Genomic DNA, 18,079 nt, shown 5'->3' on the forward strand with positions numbered 1-18,079 from the left:
CATTAAAACCACGGCCGAGATAAAAAAAAAACATTTAAATAATCATCAAAGTGAATCCATCCCGTCCGTCTACCGAGATGCCGCGGGAATGAGCGTGAAGAGTTGACACCGGCACACGTACGCACGCATACGCTCTCACACAGCGGAGTCCCGTCAACTTCTTTTTGTTTGGCAGCAACAAAAGAGCTTCAGTCAAGGAACAGAGACAATAGAGAGTCTGGCCGGTATCACCGCCTCTTGTTCTGGAGTGTCTCTCAAAGTCAAACAGGACGCGAGGCGGAAAATATTATCTCAGTCTTCCGACTTGGCTGAAGGTGAGGAACTTTTTCATTTTCGTGTTTCGCACAGGGACAAGAGTCTCATCATCTCGGCGGCTGAAAAAAAGGCTTGCCGAGAATTTTAAATCGTATGTCACGTCAACTTCAGCTTGATGCTGCGACTGCAGCAAATGTGTGTATTGGATGATGCGGATTCAAATTGAACAATCGCAGGGATTTTGTATAATTTAAAGGTAAAGCACTAAAACAAGAATTCTCAGCTTTTTTCAGGTGACAACTTAATTGCAGTGTAGCAGGAGGCTGTAAACACAGTGCTAATTATGCTGTTTTTTGGAGGTCTATCGGTATTTTTATTATCTTTTCCTGTTCTATGGCTTTTCCAATACGGGACCAGTCACACCTTCTACTCCTTACTTTGTGATACTTTCTCATGTACCCAAAATATGTTCGTTGAGTACGTCCGTAATCACTGACATGAACTCTCAGCAAATCAGGCAACTGAAATTAAGACATTGCATCGTTCTAACGCAGGTGGGAATCTATTATCAATTTGCTCGTTGCGAAGGTTTAACAGTTGTTGTTCATGCTCGTACACATAAATAGTATCTTACAGGAAAACACTACTATAGTTCCTTCGCTTCTTTTGCCCTCACAAAAATCTAAATTTAAGGCAACTCCTGCACACAGGGTTAATGGAGGGCACTGGGGTCAGATGTATAAGATACATCTTTGCCTCTAATTATTTCAAAGGGGATGGGAGTGACGGTGCCAGACAGGCACGTGCTAGATGAGCCATTACTTGTCAGTTTCATCAGACTGAGCGTTACACAACTGACAGGAAGTAATTAATCCTGCGTAATCTGAAACGCACAGAGTCCCTACACACCATGTATGTTAATGCCAGGTGGGCGCGCTGGCCTTTGAAGGCTTAGTGTAATAATGTGCCTCCGATAAGCCACTTTCGCTCAGGCTCGAAAGCCGATACCTTCAACAGGTAACAGATTAAAGGAGAGGAGGCGTGACGCTCCGGAGCCGGCAGCTTAGCCCGGGGTAAGCTGCCTGTCGACGGCTGTATCCGAGTCGCAGATATCGGAGATCTGATAAGGGCTGATCTCTTCGCCGGGTCAGCTGATAGCACCGTCCTTCTATCAGCTGCGGTTCCTCTACATCCAGTCGGCCGCGTCTCCCAGAGTCTTTTGGGAGGGGACTGAATTCAGGCATGACTCAGTGGGTGTTTTTTTTTTTTTCCTTTGGAAATACTGCCGTCCTTCAGAGTTATCAGAGAAGTTTTAAAGATGTTGCACGTCGATCAATAAATGCTTCAGAATTAACATTTTGTTCATCTTTGTGTCGCACCGTATTGAGTGGCGGCTGTGGCTTTTTCCCTGCTGTTTTCCCTATTTTCTCACCAAGACTGGTAAATTCTGTAGCCCCAGCTGCAACCTCACAGCGATAATGAATGTGCTCATTTTAATGAAACTAGCAAGGCGTGCCAGATTGAACTTTAGCTTAGAACTTTGGCTCAGTCTCATGGATCAATCTTGTTAAAGCACCCAGAGAAAGTGTAAAGACGAGGCAAAACTTAGGAAGGTGATTGGACAAGTGTGTCTTTCTGAACCAATCAGACTGTTGAGGTTTTTGCAGAGCCAATTTCGATTTGTGCGGGTTTTTCAGGGCATCAGTGCAGCATTTTCTTTGCCGATTCATCACAGCTCAATAGGAATCCGAGGTTGTGTAGGTTGTATTATGGAATGAAGTATTAAGAGCAACTGGAAGACCTGTTGGAGGTCAGCGAATGGCTGAGCAAGGTTAAAAAAAACTGATCCAAAAACAAAAAACAAAACCACATATCAGGTCATGTGTGGGCAAAGGGTATTAAGGACACGCAGAGTTTTTCGGGGCTTCAGAGTTAGCCATTAATCAGTGTGTGTGTGTGTGTGTGTGTGTGTGTGTGCGTGTGCATCCACGCTGGCCATAGGATTGGCAATCCAAGGGAAAGAAGAATTTTGTACCTGTCCATCCAGCCAATGCAGTCTTGCAGCCTTGGTCCAATGCACCTTTGTTAAAAACAGAACAGGACAAACAAAGAATGAATGAAAAAAAAAAAAACGGTCCAATTTGCAACATAGCAGAATAAGACTGCAGGTGAGCCAGATTTGACTCTTGCATTTTCATAGCCTGGTAATCGACGGCACGTTTTAGTTTCCAGCTCACACAAGACTTGACTTTCACTTTCAATTAATCATTCCGCACGGCTCGCGCAGACCTCCTGGTGTTTCCTCAAAGCCCATAACATGTATGTTGTATTTAAATGATGCGTGGCCTCCGTAGCCTTTTGCTCCTTTGCTTGTTTCATGATGGAAACCTCGGTGATGCGAGACTCGAAAGGTCACCCACTCATGGATGAAATGCGTGTATCCACAGAGGAATACTGTGTACTTTGGCAGCCGACCCACAATAATTACATTATGCATAGGAAGACTCGCATGATTGTTTTTCTTTTACTAAAAAGGTCTATATGTGAAAAGGTTCCATATGTGTAAGTTTGACATAATCTGTGAAAAGTCTTTTCTTTGTCAGTTACAACTTCATTTTCAAATGTAAAGCTAATTTAAAGCCAATTGAAAAAAAAAAAAAAGTTCTCAGAAACTCAGGATTTCCAAGTCCTTGAACAAATTAAACAAGTGCTGTCTCTTGCCTCTCAGCTACGTTTGTTGGAAAAATAAAATAATAAATGACTGAATGAATGAATTTGATTTAAGTTTCAAATTTAGCCACGGGCCTTTTTTTTTTTAACGCCGGGAGTCAAACATAATGAAGACAACAGATGAATGAAAGATGAATCTCTGTCTTTCATGTCACGTTTCATTCCAAAAGCCACAGGCAGTCAAAAGCACACAACAACAAAACCTGAAATTATGAAAAAGAATGCTGAAGAAGAAACTTCTCTTTTGTTGTACTTTTCCAACTTCTTTAAAGGTCCCATAATGTACCCGCTTCAGAAAACTCTAGATAGCAAAATAAGATGGACTTTTCTCTTTTCTGGGAGCTTCACTGACAGGCTATTATTTTTAAGAAAACATTGCTGAAGTGAATTTTGTATAATATGGGACCTTTAAATAAGAAGTCAGGGATAGTGCCTGTCTCTCCCCGGCTAGTCCTCTCCTCTCCTCGAAAGTCTCACTGTTTTTTTTTTCCTCTCTCCTTTCTTATGAAGCAGTACCTGTGACAAAGTGTCAGGCCGCTGTTTTCCATTTACGACGACATTGTTATGCCTGAGCGAGCTGGAGGCTGTCACTCACAAGCGGCGGAGTGGCGCGAGCAGAAGTGACACAAAGTCCCGGCGGAGTAAATATAAAATAACGTCGATCCGACCCCTGCTGAATATTACATCGAGCGATCGGCGGCTGGCGAGCCAGAGCGCAGACAGACAGACAGACAGACACTATCGCCCGTCTCCGTTTCTCTGCTGCTCTCGTTTTCTGCCGTCTTGCCCTCTGTGTCGCCGTCACATTTCCCACACAAAACACAACATCTCTGTTGGAATTGTAAGCTTGTGCCTCTGTTGGTACTGTTTGTCAAAAAATATATATGGCGAGGACTTAATCATAAGGGCAAATAACTTCAATTCAGAGAGGGACTACATTGGAATATTAAGAGGTATTTTACTAATTGGGGAATAAGAACTAGGTGGGACAATACATACATCAAATATATGACCAACATATTTATAAAAAAAATGTTAAATACCTAAATATGTTATGTTATATATATTTTATATGAAGGGTGGCTATTCTACATCATCTAAAATATAAAACTTGTTTGAGTTATTTCACACTTTTTGGTTTAATACAGATTCCATATGTGTTCATTCATACTCGGGCAAATTGCATTGCACCACGCGTGGAATCGGTGGTGACGTCTACTCACCCCTGGGTGCAGTTGGAGTGGCACGGGTGGCACTCGTTGTTGGCCTCGGCGTACTTGAAGATGAAGCTGCTGGCGCCTTGCAGGCCGTCAGGACACTTTTCCACACAGTTGGGGCCGTCTTTGAAGTGGAGGCACTTCACGCAGTGCTCGGGGCCCTGCGGATCGTCGGGAAGAAAACACACCGGCCTTTTTTTTTTTATGTGTCCGACACAGAGATGGGGGCGGTGGCGGCGGTTGCAAATGGTATGCCCACATATAATCAACAGCACGAGTGCCATTTCAAAGGCACTTAGCTGCTGATTGTTATGGTGATTATTTTTGAAATAATGACTCATGAGTCACGGCGAGCTCTCCACATCTGCCTTTGCAACAATGCATTAGCACACGACGGCAAGAGCGTCGTTGTTGGAGGGTTGTGGGTTGTGTGTGCACGGATGAGGGGGGGGGGCAAAGGTTATCACTATAGTTTGCAGAGGCAATCATGAAAAGCCTTACGCCAAACTTTCTCACAAGCTGGAAAAGGGCACAATCAATTGCCTCTGGTGAGAACAGCTTTTTTTCCCGAGCAGATTTTTCTGTGTTGTTTTTTTATGTGACATTTCTTTTTACCTCAAAGTGCCATTCCATTACTTTTTCTTTTTTTTTTCCTTAAAAGAGAAGCTCCGCATGATGTGAAGCCATCTGCTCCGTCACGAATGAGATTCTGACTCATTAAACGCAGGTTTCAAAGCAGCGGTACAGATTAATAACCATTTTGCCCTCGTCTGCACTGCGGTCGGAGCCTAAAGGGAGCCAAAATATCCATGTTCGCCTTTGCGACAAATGGATGTGTTGGTTCTCATGAGTTTGTGAGTTAACACACCACATGAGAGCACAATGACAGCTATAGTTTGGTTGAGATCATTGTGTTACTACTGCAATTTCAAGAAGTAATACAATACATAAGACAGAGTCTCCCAGACCTTTGACCCATGCAAGGTCAAAAGTCTTAACATATTAGTGCACTTCACTAGTATGTTAAGTGCACACATATTATTGAACAAGACATATTGTGGCAAGTTTCTGCATGTGTGTTGTTTATAATTGGCCCATCTCCCTCTGTGAAACTCCAGACCGGCTATGTGGATTTGAAAAAAAAATACAACTGGACTGAAGCTTCCATCAAAACACGAAACAGAAAAGCCAAACTAGCCCTTTAAGAGGGGAGGCGAGATAACAAGGAGCTTACAGCTTTTAAGAAAGGCGAGTAAAAAGAAGGATTGCAGAGTAGCGAGAGGAGGCGAGCGCACGCGGCGGACGGGGAGGCAGCGCGAGCGCCCACGTGACAGAGTGAGAGGAAGGGAGGGAGGGCGGAAAGGTGGGAGGAAGGGAAGGAGGGAGTGAGGGAGAGGAAGGACAGCGCGAGGGGCGGCGGAGGGGCGGGGAGAGCAGACGAGACGCATAAAGCAGCGCGAGCAGAGCGGGCAGATAATAACCATCGCTCACGGCGCACACAATGACCATAACAATCCGCCTAGAACGGGATTTATGGAGCTAATATAGGCGTGAGGGGAGGCGGGGGAGAGGGAGAGGGGAGGGGAGAGGGAGGTAGGAGCTCCGCCAGACAGCCGCCGTATCACCCAACAGGCCCGCACAACACCGGCCGGCCTGACAACCAGCAAACTCATTTGCACACTGCTGCGACAAACAATGAGCGTGACGGACGGACTGACGGACGGACTGACTGACGGACGAACTGACAGATGGACAGACTGACGTGCGCCTCGGCCGTCAGGAGTCGTCTCTCTTTGGAGGCGGCAACTGACGCTCTCTAAACAAAAACAAGACGGTCGTCCAGGTGGGAAAAAGGAATGGGGGTGGAGGGGGGGTGCAGGGGAGAAATGTGTCAGAGTGGCGCTGCATTCGCCATTTGAAGTAGCGCGTGAGAGTGCGTGAGAGTGTGTGAGAGTGCGCGCAGCTTCGAACGAAGCCCCAGCGCGCGGCCTTTGTAGCCCCGCTCACCAGTGTGAACATACATTAGCCCGGCTTTAATTATGCAAAGTGAGAACTCTCGCCTCCCCCGAGCAGCTCTGGAGTTGAGTCACCGTCATCGTTGGAGTGTTTTCCCACCCGTGGCATCCTCTCTCTCTCTCTCTCTCTCTCCCTCTCTCTCTCTCTCTGTGTGTGTGAGATCAAACCATCACATCAGCAGCCTAAGCTCCAGCATGTGGCATCGCGAGTCCAAGAATGAATAAAGAAATAAATATGACGGGGACACGCAGTGTTGCGACCGAAGAACCCTGCTGCAAATGTAAATGGGTCCGCTTGTGTGCCCAGCACCGCATGTTTGCATGTGGTGCAGTTGGTTATGTGTGTGTGAGTTTCTGTGTGTGTGTGTGTGTGTGTGTGTGAAGATTTATCCTCTCTCCCTCACTCTCTGCTCCCCTTTCCTTTAAAGCACAACCCACACTGGTGCCTCAGGAGGATTGGCAATTAATCTTTACTGTGTCCGAGACTTTTAAGAGGCAGGGGACATTAAAGGGTGGGAGGGGGGCAAAAAAAAAAAAAAAAAAAATCTAGAACCCTTTATTGGCATGATTAGGCAGATCAGGAAGGATTATAGTGCCATAACGTGCAGACAGTCATCGTGCTCCGCTCTCTATCACCTGGGGGGGCCCTTAAATATACTCCCGCAATCAAAGTCTGAGCGCATTAGACCCCAACAAAACTTGATGTGTTTGTGGGGAGGGTGAGAAAATACGACGCGTGGAGGGAGGAAAAAAAGAGAGAACGACTTGAGAAACAACAACAGTTAAGACGGAAAGGAAAACATATTTACAAGGGCTCGTAAAATCAAGTAATTGAATTCAGTGGTGATAAAAAAAAAAAGAAAAAAAGTATTCACCCGCTCGAGGGCTGTTATATATTAATATTGAGCAGTGAAGGTGATGGAGTCACAGATGTAACAACTATGAAAAGAATGAGATAATATTATTCTTCTCATCGCTTTAGTGGTCCTGTGACAAAACAGTGAACACAAGAGGCTTGAAAACCTCTTCAGAGTTCTAGAGATGTGATTTTCTGATCACTAAGAATGAAGTCATTTCCCGGATCAATTTGTTCTTCAAAATTCTTCACCAGCATGATGCAACATAGACTAAAACAAAATTACTCATAACCTGTTGATGGACTCCAGCAAATGAAAATCTTCTACTGATTTTGTTTCTCGGGGGGTGGGGGGGTGGGGAGCCCTGTGTGATGTCACTGAGGGCTCAGCTATTTTTCAAGTCAGTTTCTGCAGGAAACAGAGGACCGAACATGTTTTAATGGCAGCAGAACAACAAAAGTAAATGTGATACAGGATCTTTAAAACACATTTTGTTTTGTTCTATCCATACCAATGCTGCTTTTTGATTGTAAAAAAAGAAAAAGTCTTCCCAATGCTGAAGTGTCCTGAGCTGAACTGCGGAAAAGAAAACCCTGCGCCTGTTGGCCGATAAACCACTGACGCGTTGGTCAGGGGAGGGGAAAAAAGGATGCACAAGCAAAACTTTGTATTGCTGATAGCCGGACGCTGTGTATTTATCACATATTCCATCAATATTATAACCCGTACACAGTCGTGGGTCCGGTCGTTCTCCTAATACATCTCCACACGGGGCATCAGGCCTATTAAATCACAGTGTGTACGCTGTAATGTGATTGCTACGGCCACCGTGGCAATAACTGGATTGCTGTAATCCACTTGTGCGCCTGCACTGCACCTGTGACTTCAACACGAGGGGCCGCCCGGTTACCCCGGGACATTAGGCCCTCGCTTTGGCAGCTCTGTCTTTCGCCCGCTCTCTGCCTCAGCTGCACCCGTTTGACGGAATTTATAAAATCTGGAACGGATCGGGTCGGCGTGCCTATTAAAAAAAAAAAAGAAAAAAGAAAGAAAAGGGAATGGGAAGTCCAAACAAACAAAAGTTATTTGCGCAAATGTCGGGAGCAGAGATTCGTAATTGGAAGCTTTCCTTCTCTCTTTCTTTCTTTCTGTCTTTCTTTTTCTCTTTGAAACGTAAGGCAAACAGCACGTGCCGCTTCGCTGCTCGACACCATCAAGTGGACAGCCGACATAATCGCAGCGATGAGTCAGCCTCCGCTGCGCCCAAGGGGAAAAAAAAAACACAACAACACACGAATCAACGGCTGTGCGCGAGAATCCCGACCTCACACCCAAACAAGTCATGGGAGCCACCAGTCGCCCTCGAGGCGTCTCATCTCCACCGGCCAACCCGGGTGACAGGGTGCGATCGGACATCCAAGACACCACCCGCTTCACCCCCGCCCCCCCGCAGCCCACCACCCCACCCGCGGGCTTGGCATCTGTCGCACAGCGTCGCCCTCTATCACGCAGCCGGACGGGATTTTAAGAGAAAGCTGGGGGTCAGGGGCCTGGTGGCGGCTGCCGGGGTGGAGCGCTCACGAGTCCGGAGGAGACGAAGGTCGGGGAGTTTCTTTTCCTGGACTTTTTTTTTTTTTTTTTAAATCTAATTTATTTATTTTTTCTGGTTTGTTTGCTTGCTTGTTTCGTAACGTACAGCTGCTGCCAAACAGTCCCTTAGGATCTTCCTTCCGCTTTCTGTAGAGCTGCTGCAGTGCAGCCATTTGGCCCAGAGCACAAACACATGTTGGATCAACAAGATGTAATAGAAAGACGAGACTAAAGAAAATAAATTTAAAAAAAAAATGCTGCCACTGTAAACACGAGGAGGAGCTTCTTCCTGCAGGTTGACGACTGCACATAGTGTTTTTTTATTGTGTTGGTTTTTATTTCGCACTATTTCTTTTCTATTATTGCTGCTCCTTCTAATTGTCATTCAATGCTGCTTTCTCTTTTCACTTTTAATTGCTGCAGTTAAGACAGAAAGAAACATTTCACCGCCCTTTGATTGTGAACGTGACAAATGTAATGAAGTGATTGCGTGCGAAAATGCGTCACGTCGCCGATCTCCGTTTTGCTTGTGATTCTGCCAGTGAGCCCCCGATCGATAGAGCAGCCATGATTAGGCTAATCATAGTTCATAGAGGGCTAATCTATGGCCTCCAGTCTTTTGGGACTGCTGTGGCCTCTAAATCCTTTCACTGAACGCTTCGTCTGTTCAGGCTGATTGTGTATTTACTGATTGAGCTCACAGATGTCTCAGTTGTGTTTTCTTTTTTTTTTTTTTTTTTTTTAAGTTTTAAGATTTGTAGAATTGTACCTCAGCGCGACTGTGTTGTCAGGTAATTGATGGCTCACCGTGGTTTTAAATTTTGACGACGTGCTTGGTTTGTTTCAAACTGCTCATTTCGGATTTGTAAATTTTGCGGTGAAAAGATTTTATTTTCGTACGGTAACATTCTGAGGGCCATAACACGTTTATGAACCATCAGCGTGAGGACATTTCTCTTACGGAGACGGAAGTTTTAGAGCCGTAATGTGAACCATGATCCCAAAACCTTGTGCACTCTGTTCCTGTATGAGCCCCTTATTTCTTAATCATTAGTTTTCACTGTGGCTTTGCACTCTAACATCATACCACATCACAGAGTGACACGAGCACTGAAGCTCTCATTTGAGGCACTTTTTAAGATACGGAACTGCAGCTTTGAATTATCTATTTATATTTATTTTTTATCCTGTTTCCAAGACGCCAGGCGGCTGAAAGAATAAGGTTGAACTTGTCAGACACGTCAAAAGAACACAGAGCTCAAAGTAAATGGAGTGAAAAAATAGAAAATGAAAAGTGCCTCCTGCTATTCTGCAATCAGTTGCGTTGCTGCTGTTTGGGCCACATGTTGCAATCGCATGCCCTTTAGAGATAATGCAGCTTCAGTGATGACGTAACAGTGTAATCAATAAGATAATCGTGTTGATTTTAAATGCTCAGGCTCTCTCAGTCAATGTAACTTCAACCGTTTTAGCATAACCGTTTTAGCCTCTCATTGAACTGTTTAGCATTTATTCACGACAAATGCTATTCGATGAAGCTAAAGACAGCGGCGAGCTTACCGGACCGTGGCAGGTCAGGGAGTCGTCGTCGGCTCGCTCGCACTGGCCATCGCACTCCACGCACACCGAGCCGTTGGCGTACTCTCGTATCTCCCTGCGAGGGAAGGAGGGGAGGAAGAGAGTGAGAAGGATGCATAAGGTGACGCATTAGCACTACTGTTTAACATTTTGGTTCAAAATTTGCAGTTTTGATAAGTAGTTCTTTTTTATGTGGTCATGCCAGGACATTCTGTTGAAAAAGTCTCAGTAACATAAAAAAAAAAAAATCAAAAACAGCATCTAAGTGCCCATGCTTGGAATTGTGTTAAAAAATTCCTCCACCAAACAGTCACGCGTGCATGCACACACACACACACACACACACACACACACACACACACACACACACACACACACACACACACACACACACACAGTGCACATATATCAGACGTCCGCCAGAAGGCGGCTACAGTTGAAAGGTGCAGCGGCCACAAGAGAAATGTTTTCAGAAATCAATTAAATTAAGTGCCTTGTTATTCAATTTTTGCAATCCCCCCGTAATCGTATAGAACATCGGAGTGGCCTCAAAAAGTCATTAAACATGACCGCAGTGCGGCTGAGCTGGCACTTTGCCTTTGTTGCTGCGGGACAAGGAGAATGACTTTTGGCTACTTTTCCTTTTGGTCATTGAGGGAAAACACAATGTTCCGTCTCAGCATTTGGGGAAGAAGAAAAAAAGATTGGGAAAAAAAAGCCTCAGTCCCACTGGGATCTAAATCAAATTAGTATTAATTATGCTGCATATGGCCTTCATAAAACCTTCCGGGGAGCCCGAGGAGGACAGGCTTTGTCTGGGTGCTGGCTGGTTAAACCAGTAAAGGCAACAGTGGAGATGGAAGATATGACTGTAGCCGGGGACTCGCTGGCTACTGCGTGACGTTCTAAACGGTTCAGCTTTTGTTATGGAAAAAAGGTACATTAACAGACTCACCAAAACGTTTACTTGATCTGATGTGCGAGGCAACAGGCTTTAATAGGCGCAAGTCAGCCTGCAAGATGTGACCCAGACAGTTCCTCCGAAGGTTGCGTGATAATGCATGCGAGTGCTTTGACATTGGAACAGAGGGCTCTCCAGTCCGTCTTGTCCTTTTATCGGCTCTTAAAGGTACGAGCCGCAAAGACATTTAAGAGATCTTGACTTTTCATTGTGGACTCCAGTGGAAAGGCCTCGCACAAAAAAATTAAGCATAAAATCTCCAGAAAACTCCATGTTCTCCATTTCGAGGTCCTTTTTGTTGCCTTTGTGACATCACAAAGGGCTGGGTTTTTTTTGGGGAAATGCATGTTTTTGCTCACACACATTCATTGCTGGAGTGTTCAGTCCCACAATGCATAACCAAGTTACTACTGGAGGTAAAGAAGCTATGCAACGTATGGGATCTCGATCATGCGACACCTTTCTCAAATTTTTGTTTCTGCATGGAGGTGCAAAGGAAATGCACACTGTCTGGTTTGATGCTTGTGGTTTAACCAACACGAGACATTCCACCAAACCCTTACACACAGCGAGTTCTGCACGCCGCCACAGCCGGCAGAATCCCCTGCAGCGCCACACGGCATTGTGAACAGCACAAAAAGTTGCACGGGAGTAAAGGTTCCGCACCGAAAACAGGAACTACGAGGCAGCTTGAATATTTGATTTGCTCCTCATAAATAATGAGCAGGCATGCACAGTAATGAAATATGAAACATTCAGAGCGAGAAACACACAACAGTGCGGCAAGAGCTTGTGGCGTGGGAGGGCGAGAGGGGGCGGAGTCGGTGCTGACGTGCAGGTGGACAGGTAGGCAGGGCGTGGCCCCGTGCGCAAGCAGTGACTGTGACACGCAGTGACACGCCTAGCCCCCCTGCCCCAGCAAACAGGAAGTCCTCGGCCTCCTCGCGTCTTGGAGAGCAGCCACCTATGACTTTTTGATTAGCGTTGCCCTTAAGAAAAAAGGAAGATGGAGAAACCAACGGCCTCTTTCCATCAATTCTGCAAAGCAAACAATGTCATTAATAAAAGCCAGCAGGGAGCCTCATCCCATTTCTTAGGAGACGTCAAGATATACGTGCTGACAGAAAATTACCGCGACCCCCTGTGGTTTGAAAGTCTGCGGTGGAATTATTTTTTTTTTCTTTTCTTTTTATAAATCAAGGCACCACAACAACTCAGACTGTTCTTCTTTCGCCCTGGGCTTGTTAGCTTTAATACATGAAAATGGAAGAGGGGGGCGGACTTGTAGAACTTTAAAGCTGCAACAAGAGCCTCAAGGTGTTTAAGTTTTGATGAGCAGATTGTGCAGCAGGTCCTCCGGCAGCGTCAGATAAAGCAGACACTCAAATAGTATCTCTGGTGGAAGACGTTTACGCACGTGTCCTTGGCTCAGTTACCTGCCACCAAGGCTTCAGTTTTGGCTCCTGAACGTTTATGTACGGATTCAGTTATGGCAAAAGTTAAATCAGGTGAAGCAGATTAATTCCTGGAAAAAATACAAAAAAAATAATAAAAAAAAATAGATGAAATGTGGATCTCTGAAAGCAGCCGGTGCTACGATAAAAAAAAATCATCCAATTTAGTCTCCCGTCTGAGCCTTTGGCTAAATTATTAATAAAAGCAGCATGAGCAGAATAAGCACAGCCGGGGTCAGTGTTTTTCATAAAATGTATATCCATAATAAAGAGAAGTTGCAAATGTGCCTTGAAAAAGCTGTTTATGTGGATAAATAGGTGACCTTACTGTTCTCTTTCTGTGTGTGTGTGTGTGTGTGTGTGTGCGTGCGGGTCACAGCTTTTTGTTTACTTTTTTCTCTGCTTTTCTTCCCTGTTGTGTTTTTTTTTTCTTTTTGTTTTTTTCTGGTTGTTGATATTTTGCTTTCTGAGCCGTGGGCAATTTGGGTTGCACTTAACAGATGAAGAGCAGAATGTGTGGTATCTGGTCAAGTGCAGACACTCAACTGAGGCGGGCCACAGAACTGGAAGTCACCAATCTGAAAACCACACAATCTACCAGCCACTCCAAGTGGCAGTTATATCAATGGCATATTTTTTTTTTTTACGATATTCATACGTCTCGCAGCAATTTTATTGCGTTGGGGTTGAAAAGCAAGCAAAAACGCGTGGAGAGAAAGCTGAAGCATTGCACTTTTAACCTAAAAGCATGGAAGAATGTTAAGTGGAATGCTTAAAAAGGGTATTCACAGACACGTCTGTCATTTTCAATATACCGTATATCATAAAGACACACTGAGTGAAGCTAGTTCAGAAAGTCATTATATCATCGACATGAATGGTGGAAAGTCATTCACGGTACTGTTAATAAACAGATGATTTTTTATTTTGTGTAGCACATTCCCACGTGTTCAGCATTCTAATTTAGTAACGTATAAAACGCTCCAAATTCTGAGAGATGATTGATTGTGTTTACTCTTCTGTGTGCTCATTTTCACATTGCTTAAATAAACGTTTTCACTTTAGATGCAGTGTTTCACATTTGCTAATGAAAGCGAACCGAAACCATAAATCATTAATGGAGATTAAGAGGAAAAAACAACAACAACAACAACAACAACATTGCGGTACCATTAAACTTTCCCCCCCCCCCTTCTATCGCCTTAATCACTTTGAGGAAGTGATGCTGACTGGAAACACGTCCATGTTTTTTGTTTTCCAATCGATGCCCAATCTGCCTCCGTCAATCCGGCCCACACATCCATTTATCTGACGGCGCTCCGTAATCTCCCCGCAGGATGATAAAGTCTGCGCCTTTTGAAGGGTAACGAGCGCGACTGTGCTCGCGCTCATGCTCGACTCACCCGTCGTAAAGGTTGCAGGAATCCACGCAGGTTCGACCCCGGCTGAAGTATTTGCAGGAGAGGCACTGATCCGGGCCGGGGCCCCAGCAACCGGCGTCGGAACACAGCGGGTCGCACACCATGCGCTCCTTGGCTGCATGCACGGCAAGAAAAAACAGCAGACAAACAAACGACAAATTAAACGAGGGGCAATTTGGTTCATGTGGAAAGCATGCGAGCTTTGATAACTCCAGGAATAAACTCGAAATTGCGGCACCACCTCAACCCCCCCCCCCCCCCAAAAAAAAAAAAAAATTAGCATGATGGAAATTTAGCAGGAATGTTATTTACAAGAGCGAGCAGGGCAGGATGTACCGAGCTACACCACAATTTGCGAGGGTTCGTTTCGGTATTACGTCTCTACGCCTCTGAGCAGCAGCTGCTAATTTGCAGCCGTCTATAAAAAGGTGCCTTTTCCTCTTTTTTCTTCCCCAATCATGAGGCAAACTTTTGGAACAGAGCAACGGCGGGAGTAATTGCCGCAAGTCAAACGGGAGGGGGGTGGGGGGGGTGGAAGGGCGATGAAGGCCAACATTCTCTCGGCGAGGATCTCTACATGTATGAAGAGTCGCGCAATAATTGCTCCCCGGCAGGAAGTGAGCGGTGACCCGGCGCCCCGGAGACCCTGCCGCTGCTGCCGGATCTCCCGCTTCCTTCCTTCCGTCCGCAGCCACTATTTGTGTGGTTTCAGCAAACCGGGCGGGCGCGGTGAGTGTTCTCCGCGTGCTGTGCGGGAACAAGGAGGGAGCCGCTTAATTATAAAGCGCGGCTGCTGAGCCAACGGTGATAAAGCACCGCTGGGAGCCTGAAATCGCCAGCAGGTGCCGCGCAGACTCGTTGATTTAGATTTACGGCGCGAGGAGAGAGAAAAAAAACAAAAAACAGAACCCTCGACCCCGGACGTTTAGCGCTTTGTGTTTGTGTTCGAAGGTGGCGACCTGAAACGCAGTGGCCTACAGATGGATTTTATGACATAAATACTCCCATAAAGGGAACGTAAACATGTACTGAGGACGTGTGTTGAATCCATTTCACAATAAAAAAAAAAAAAAAAGATCTCTTCCAATTGCGTATCTCAGGCAGATGATAAACAACAACGAGCACTGTTGTTCACTTCAATAGTCACAGAAATCAGATAAAATGCGGCTTTTGATTGGCACATTGGCTGCACTTTGGATTGAAGTTTGTCAAAGGACGATGTCTCCCCATTCTCCCCCCAGATCTTTCACAGCAGGGTATCAGTGTTTACGACTCAGACTTATCGCGCTCAGCTCGTCCTGTCGACTCCCCCCCCTCCCCCCCCACACACACACACCCCCACCCCCCACCCCCCAACCCTCCACCTCCGGCTCTTTGCATCTCTTATCGCGCTCTCTTTTGTCCCTCCTCCCTTCCCCTCGGCGCCCGGCCCCACAAAGGTTGCTGCGAGTCTCCCTGTGTCAAAATAAAGAGCGTAGGATGGCAAAGGTGCCGCGCAGACACTCTCAATCTTATCGCAGCATCTGCGTATGACAGGCACTCCAGCGGGTCAAAGGGCTTAAAGAGCCTATTCTGTTTGCTGTATTGTTGTGATCTTAAAAAATAAAAAAGACACATTTTTCTACAAATAAATGTGCCTGCATAAAAAGACGTCTCTTAAAACAAATAAATAAATAAAAAGAGAGGAATTTATGCATCTTTCTAGTGAGAAGTCAAAATAACCTCATTCTATAAGAGTTGGTGGCATCTCTGTTGCCTGGTAACGTGACCCAACAGGTGCGAGTGACGAGCGTAACGAAGCGGCAAGCACGTCTCCGAGTGAAGAGTGGCTAGGTGGCTTTTTTTAGGCAGGGGGCGCTCACATGATCAAACAAAGCACAAAACAAATTCAGATGCTTCTGACGCAGCGACGGTCCCACAGGACTCAATTTGAGTTAAAAAAAAAAGAAAAGAAAAGAATCAAAAGGAAAAAGAACAGAAAAATACACCAACAAGAAAACCAACAAAACACAAAAACAAACAAGAAGGCTCCAGATAAACAAAACGGGAACAGGTGGCAAAATTAAATCGACAGAAAATCCGCTTAGTGAAATGGGCCCCAGGTTAAGAGCACCAGCTACCGCTCTAAAGCCGGTGTGGTCAGGTGTCCCTGAGCAATGTGGTTAAACCAAACTGATTTAATGACTTTCCAAATTTATTTTCTTCTTTTCTTTCTTTTGAGCAGAGATACGCTTCTAGTTTCGAGACATTCAAACACAGTCTGTAGGGTGTCTGTAGGGTGTCTGTAGGGTGTGCAGTGTTTCCATTGGTTGTGAAACTCCAGGGACTAGAACACGTCACCGGCGCCCCCATCAGACAGGAGTGGTGAGTAGTAATGTAGTGCAGTGTGAGCTTGAAAGTTTCAGTGAACTATGCTTTAATACAGAGACCCCGGCCCTGCAAGTTCACACAGCGTGCTCTTACCAGAACACACATATACACACACACACACGCACACGCACACGCACACACACACACATGTTGGTCCATGTCAAGAAGAGTGATATGCTGCTCTTGAAAGAAAAGCAAAGAAAGTGTGTGTGTACGTGTGTGTGTGTGTGTGTGCGCACAACGCGGAGGAAGTGCCAGGGGAAAGAGCACATGAACAGAGAAAAGGGGCAAACTCAATAATGCAAATACCAGCTCATTAATACATAAATAAATGATGTCTTAACACTTGTGGCGGTGATATAATAAAAGCGCTTCCATTTTTAGACGCACAATTTCTTCCGTCTGCTCACTTCATAGATTGGGCTAATTTCATTGGGGCCAAAGCTTTTCCCTCCTCTAATTGCATGACGTCCAAATGTTGTTTTCCCTTCTTCTTCTCCCAGGGAAGCTCGCTGATCATTCACGTCAGACTTAAAGCGGATTGCATTGCGGTCAAACCACACATGGGGCTTTTGAACAGAACCTGTCAAGGTACTGAATATCTGCGTTTTGAAGGAAGCGCCCTGGCCGGAAAACTCACAGCACTGCTTGGGGCTCTGGTTGTTGCGGATCAGGGCCTTTTGGTTGGAAGTGCGGAAGAGTCGGGTCCAGTTGACGGTGCTGTAGTAGCAGAGCTGGCTGTTCTCGGCGATGTGGACGTTGCCGGCGCTGATCTCCCTCAGGGACTGCAGCTGCAGCGAGGAGATGCCCTGCTGCTTCAGGACCAGCAGAGAGATTCCGCTGAGAGGGGAGAACAAGGTGGAGGTGAGAGGGGGAGCAGCGGGCCGGACAGGGAGGGGAGGGGGATGAAAGGAGCGGGAGAAGATGAAAGGGAATCAAGAGAGGAAAAAAAAAAAATATTTTGAACATTGCTTCCATAAAACTTTTGTTTTGTTCTTCATCACTTAAGTGGCTTTTTTTGGGGGGGAAATTCATCAACTGCAAATACCACCAACAAACAACCTATTTAAATGCAAATGTGTGTGCTTTGTAGATAGATTCAGGAGTGTCAATGCAAAAGCAGGATGATCAGAACCCAAGATATGCTTATCCAGATTTGTACAAACCCAAATGGGTATCATAGGTAGTGTTCCCACACTGACTGCCAATTCTTTGCTAGTTAACACCAAAAAAGTAGCAAATAGGAAAAAAGCCTGTGAAGAAAGCGTTTAAGAAGATTACATACACGATTAGCATGTTGTGCTGGATCAACATGCTAACAGAATGTTGTTTTGAAGGCCTGAGATCTAATGACCACCAGGCAACTTAGAGTTGCCACCTGACTTCAGAGCATTAAATCAAAGCAAAGAAATCATCGTAGACTAAAAGGGAAGATTTTTTTTCTTTGTATTCCAAGTATGGGATGGACACTGGACCGAGTCCAGAGAGACGGTGGGCGGCCAGCCAGCGGTTTGTGCTGCAACCTGCTCTTCACGTCGACGGGCGCCTGAGACGCAGGTGCACGTACACCCCGGCGCTGAATAAGCCGAAGCAGCCACACATTTTGTCATCTAAACTAGCAGCCGCACTTC

General features: G+C 45.6%; 1 protein-coding gene across 2 annotated transcripts in view; it reads right to left on the minus strand.

Annotated features, from left to right (window-relative positions):
• The window catches only part of erbb4b (erb-b2 receptor tyrosine kinase 4b), a 226,887-nt gene that overhangs the window by 40,006 nt on the left and 168,802 nt on the right, over positions 1 to 18,079 (minus strand). For both annotated transcript variants that reach the window (XM_076039762.1, XM_076039761.1), the window contains exons 12-16: positions 17,089 to 17,288; positions 14,061 to 14,193; positions 10,225 to 10,318; positions 4,209 to 4,363; positions 2,291 to 2,335 (exon numbers count right to left, since the gene is read on the minus strand). In XM_076039762.1, coding sequence (XP_075895877.1) covers positions 2,291 to 2,335; positions 4,209 to 4,363; positions 10,225 to 10,318; positions 14,061 to 14,193; positions 17,089 to 17,288 — 627 coding nt within the window. The remainder of the gene's footprint in view (positions 1 to 2,290; positions 2,336 to 4,208; positions 4,364 to 10,224; positions 10,319 to 14,060; positions 14,194 to 17,088; positions 17,289 to 18,079) is intronic.

Source organism: Nelusetta ayraudi, unplaced genomic scaffold, assembly GCF_046127955.1.
Source record: "Nelusetta ayraudi isolate G7.1 ecotype Tasmania unplaced genomic scaffold, CSIRO-AGI_Nayr_v1 ptg000060l, whole genome shotgun sequence".
NCBI classification, from domain to species: domain Eukaryota; kingdom Metazoa; phylum Chordata; class Actinopteri; order Tetraodontiformes; family Monacanthidae; genus Nelusetta; species Nelusetta ayraudi.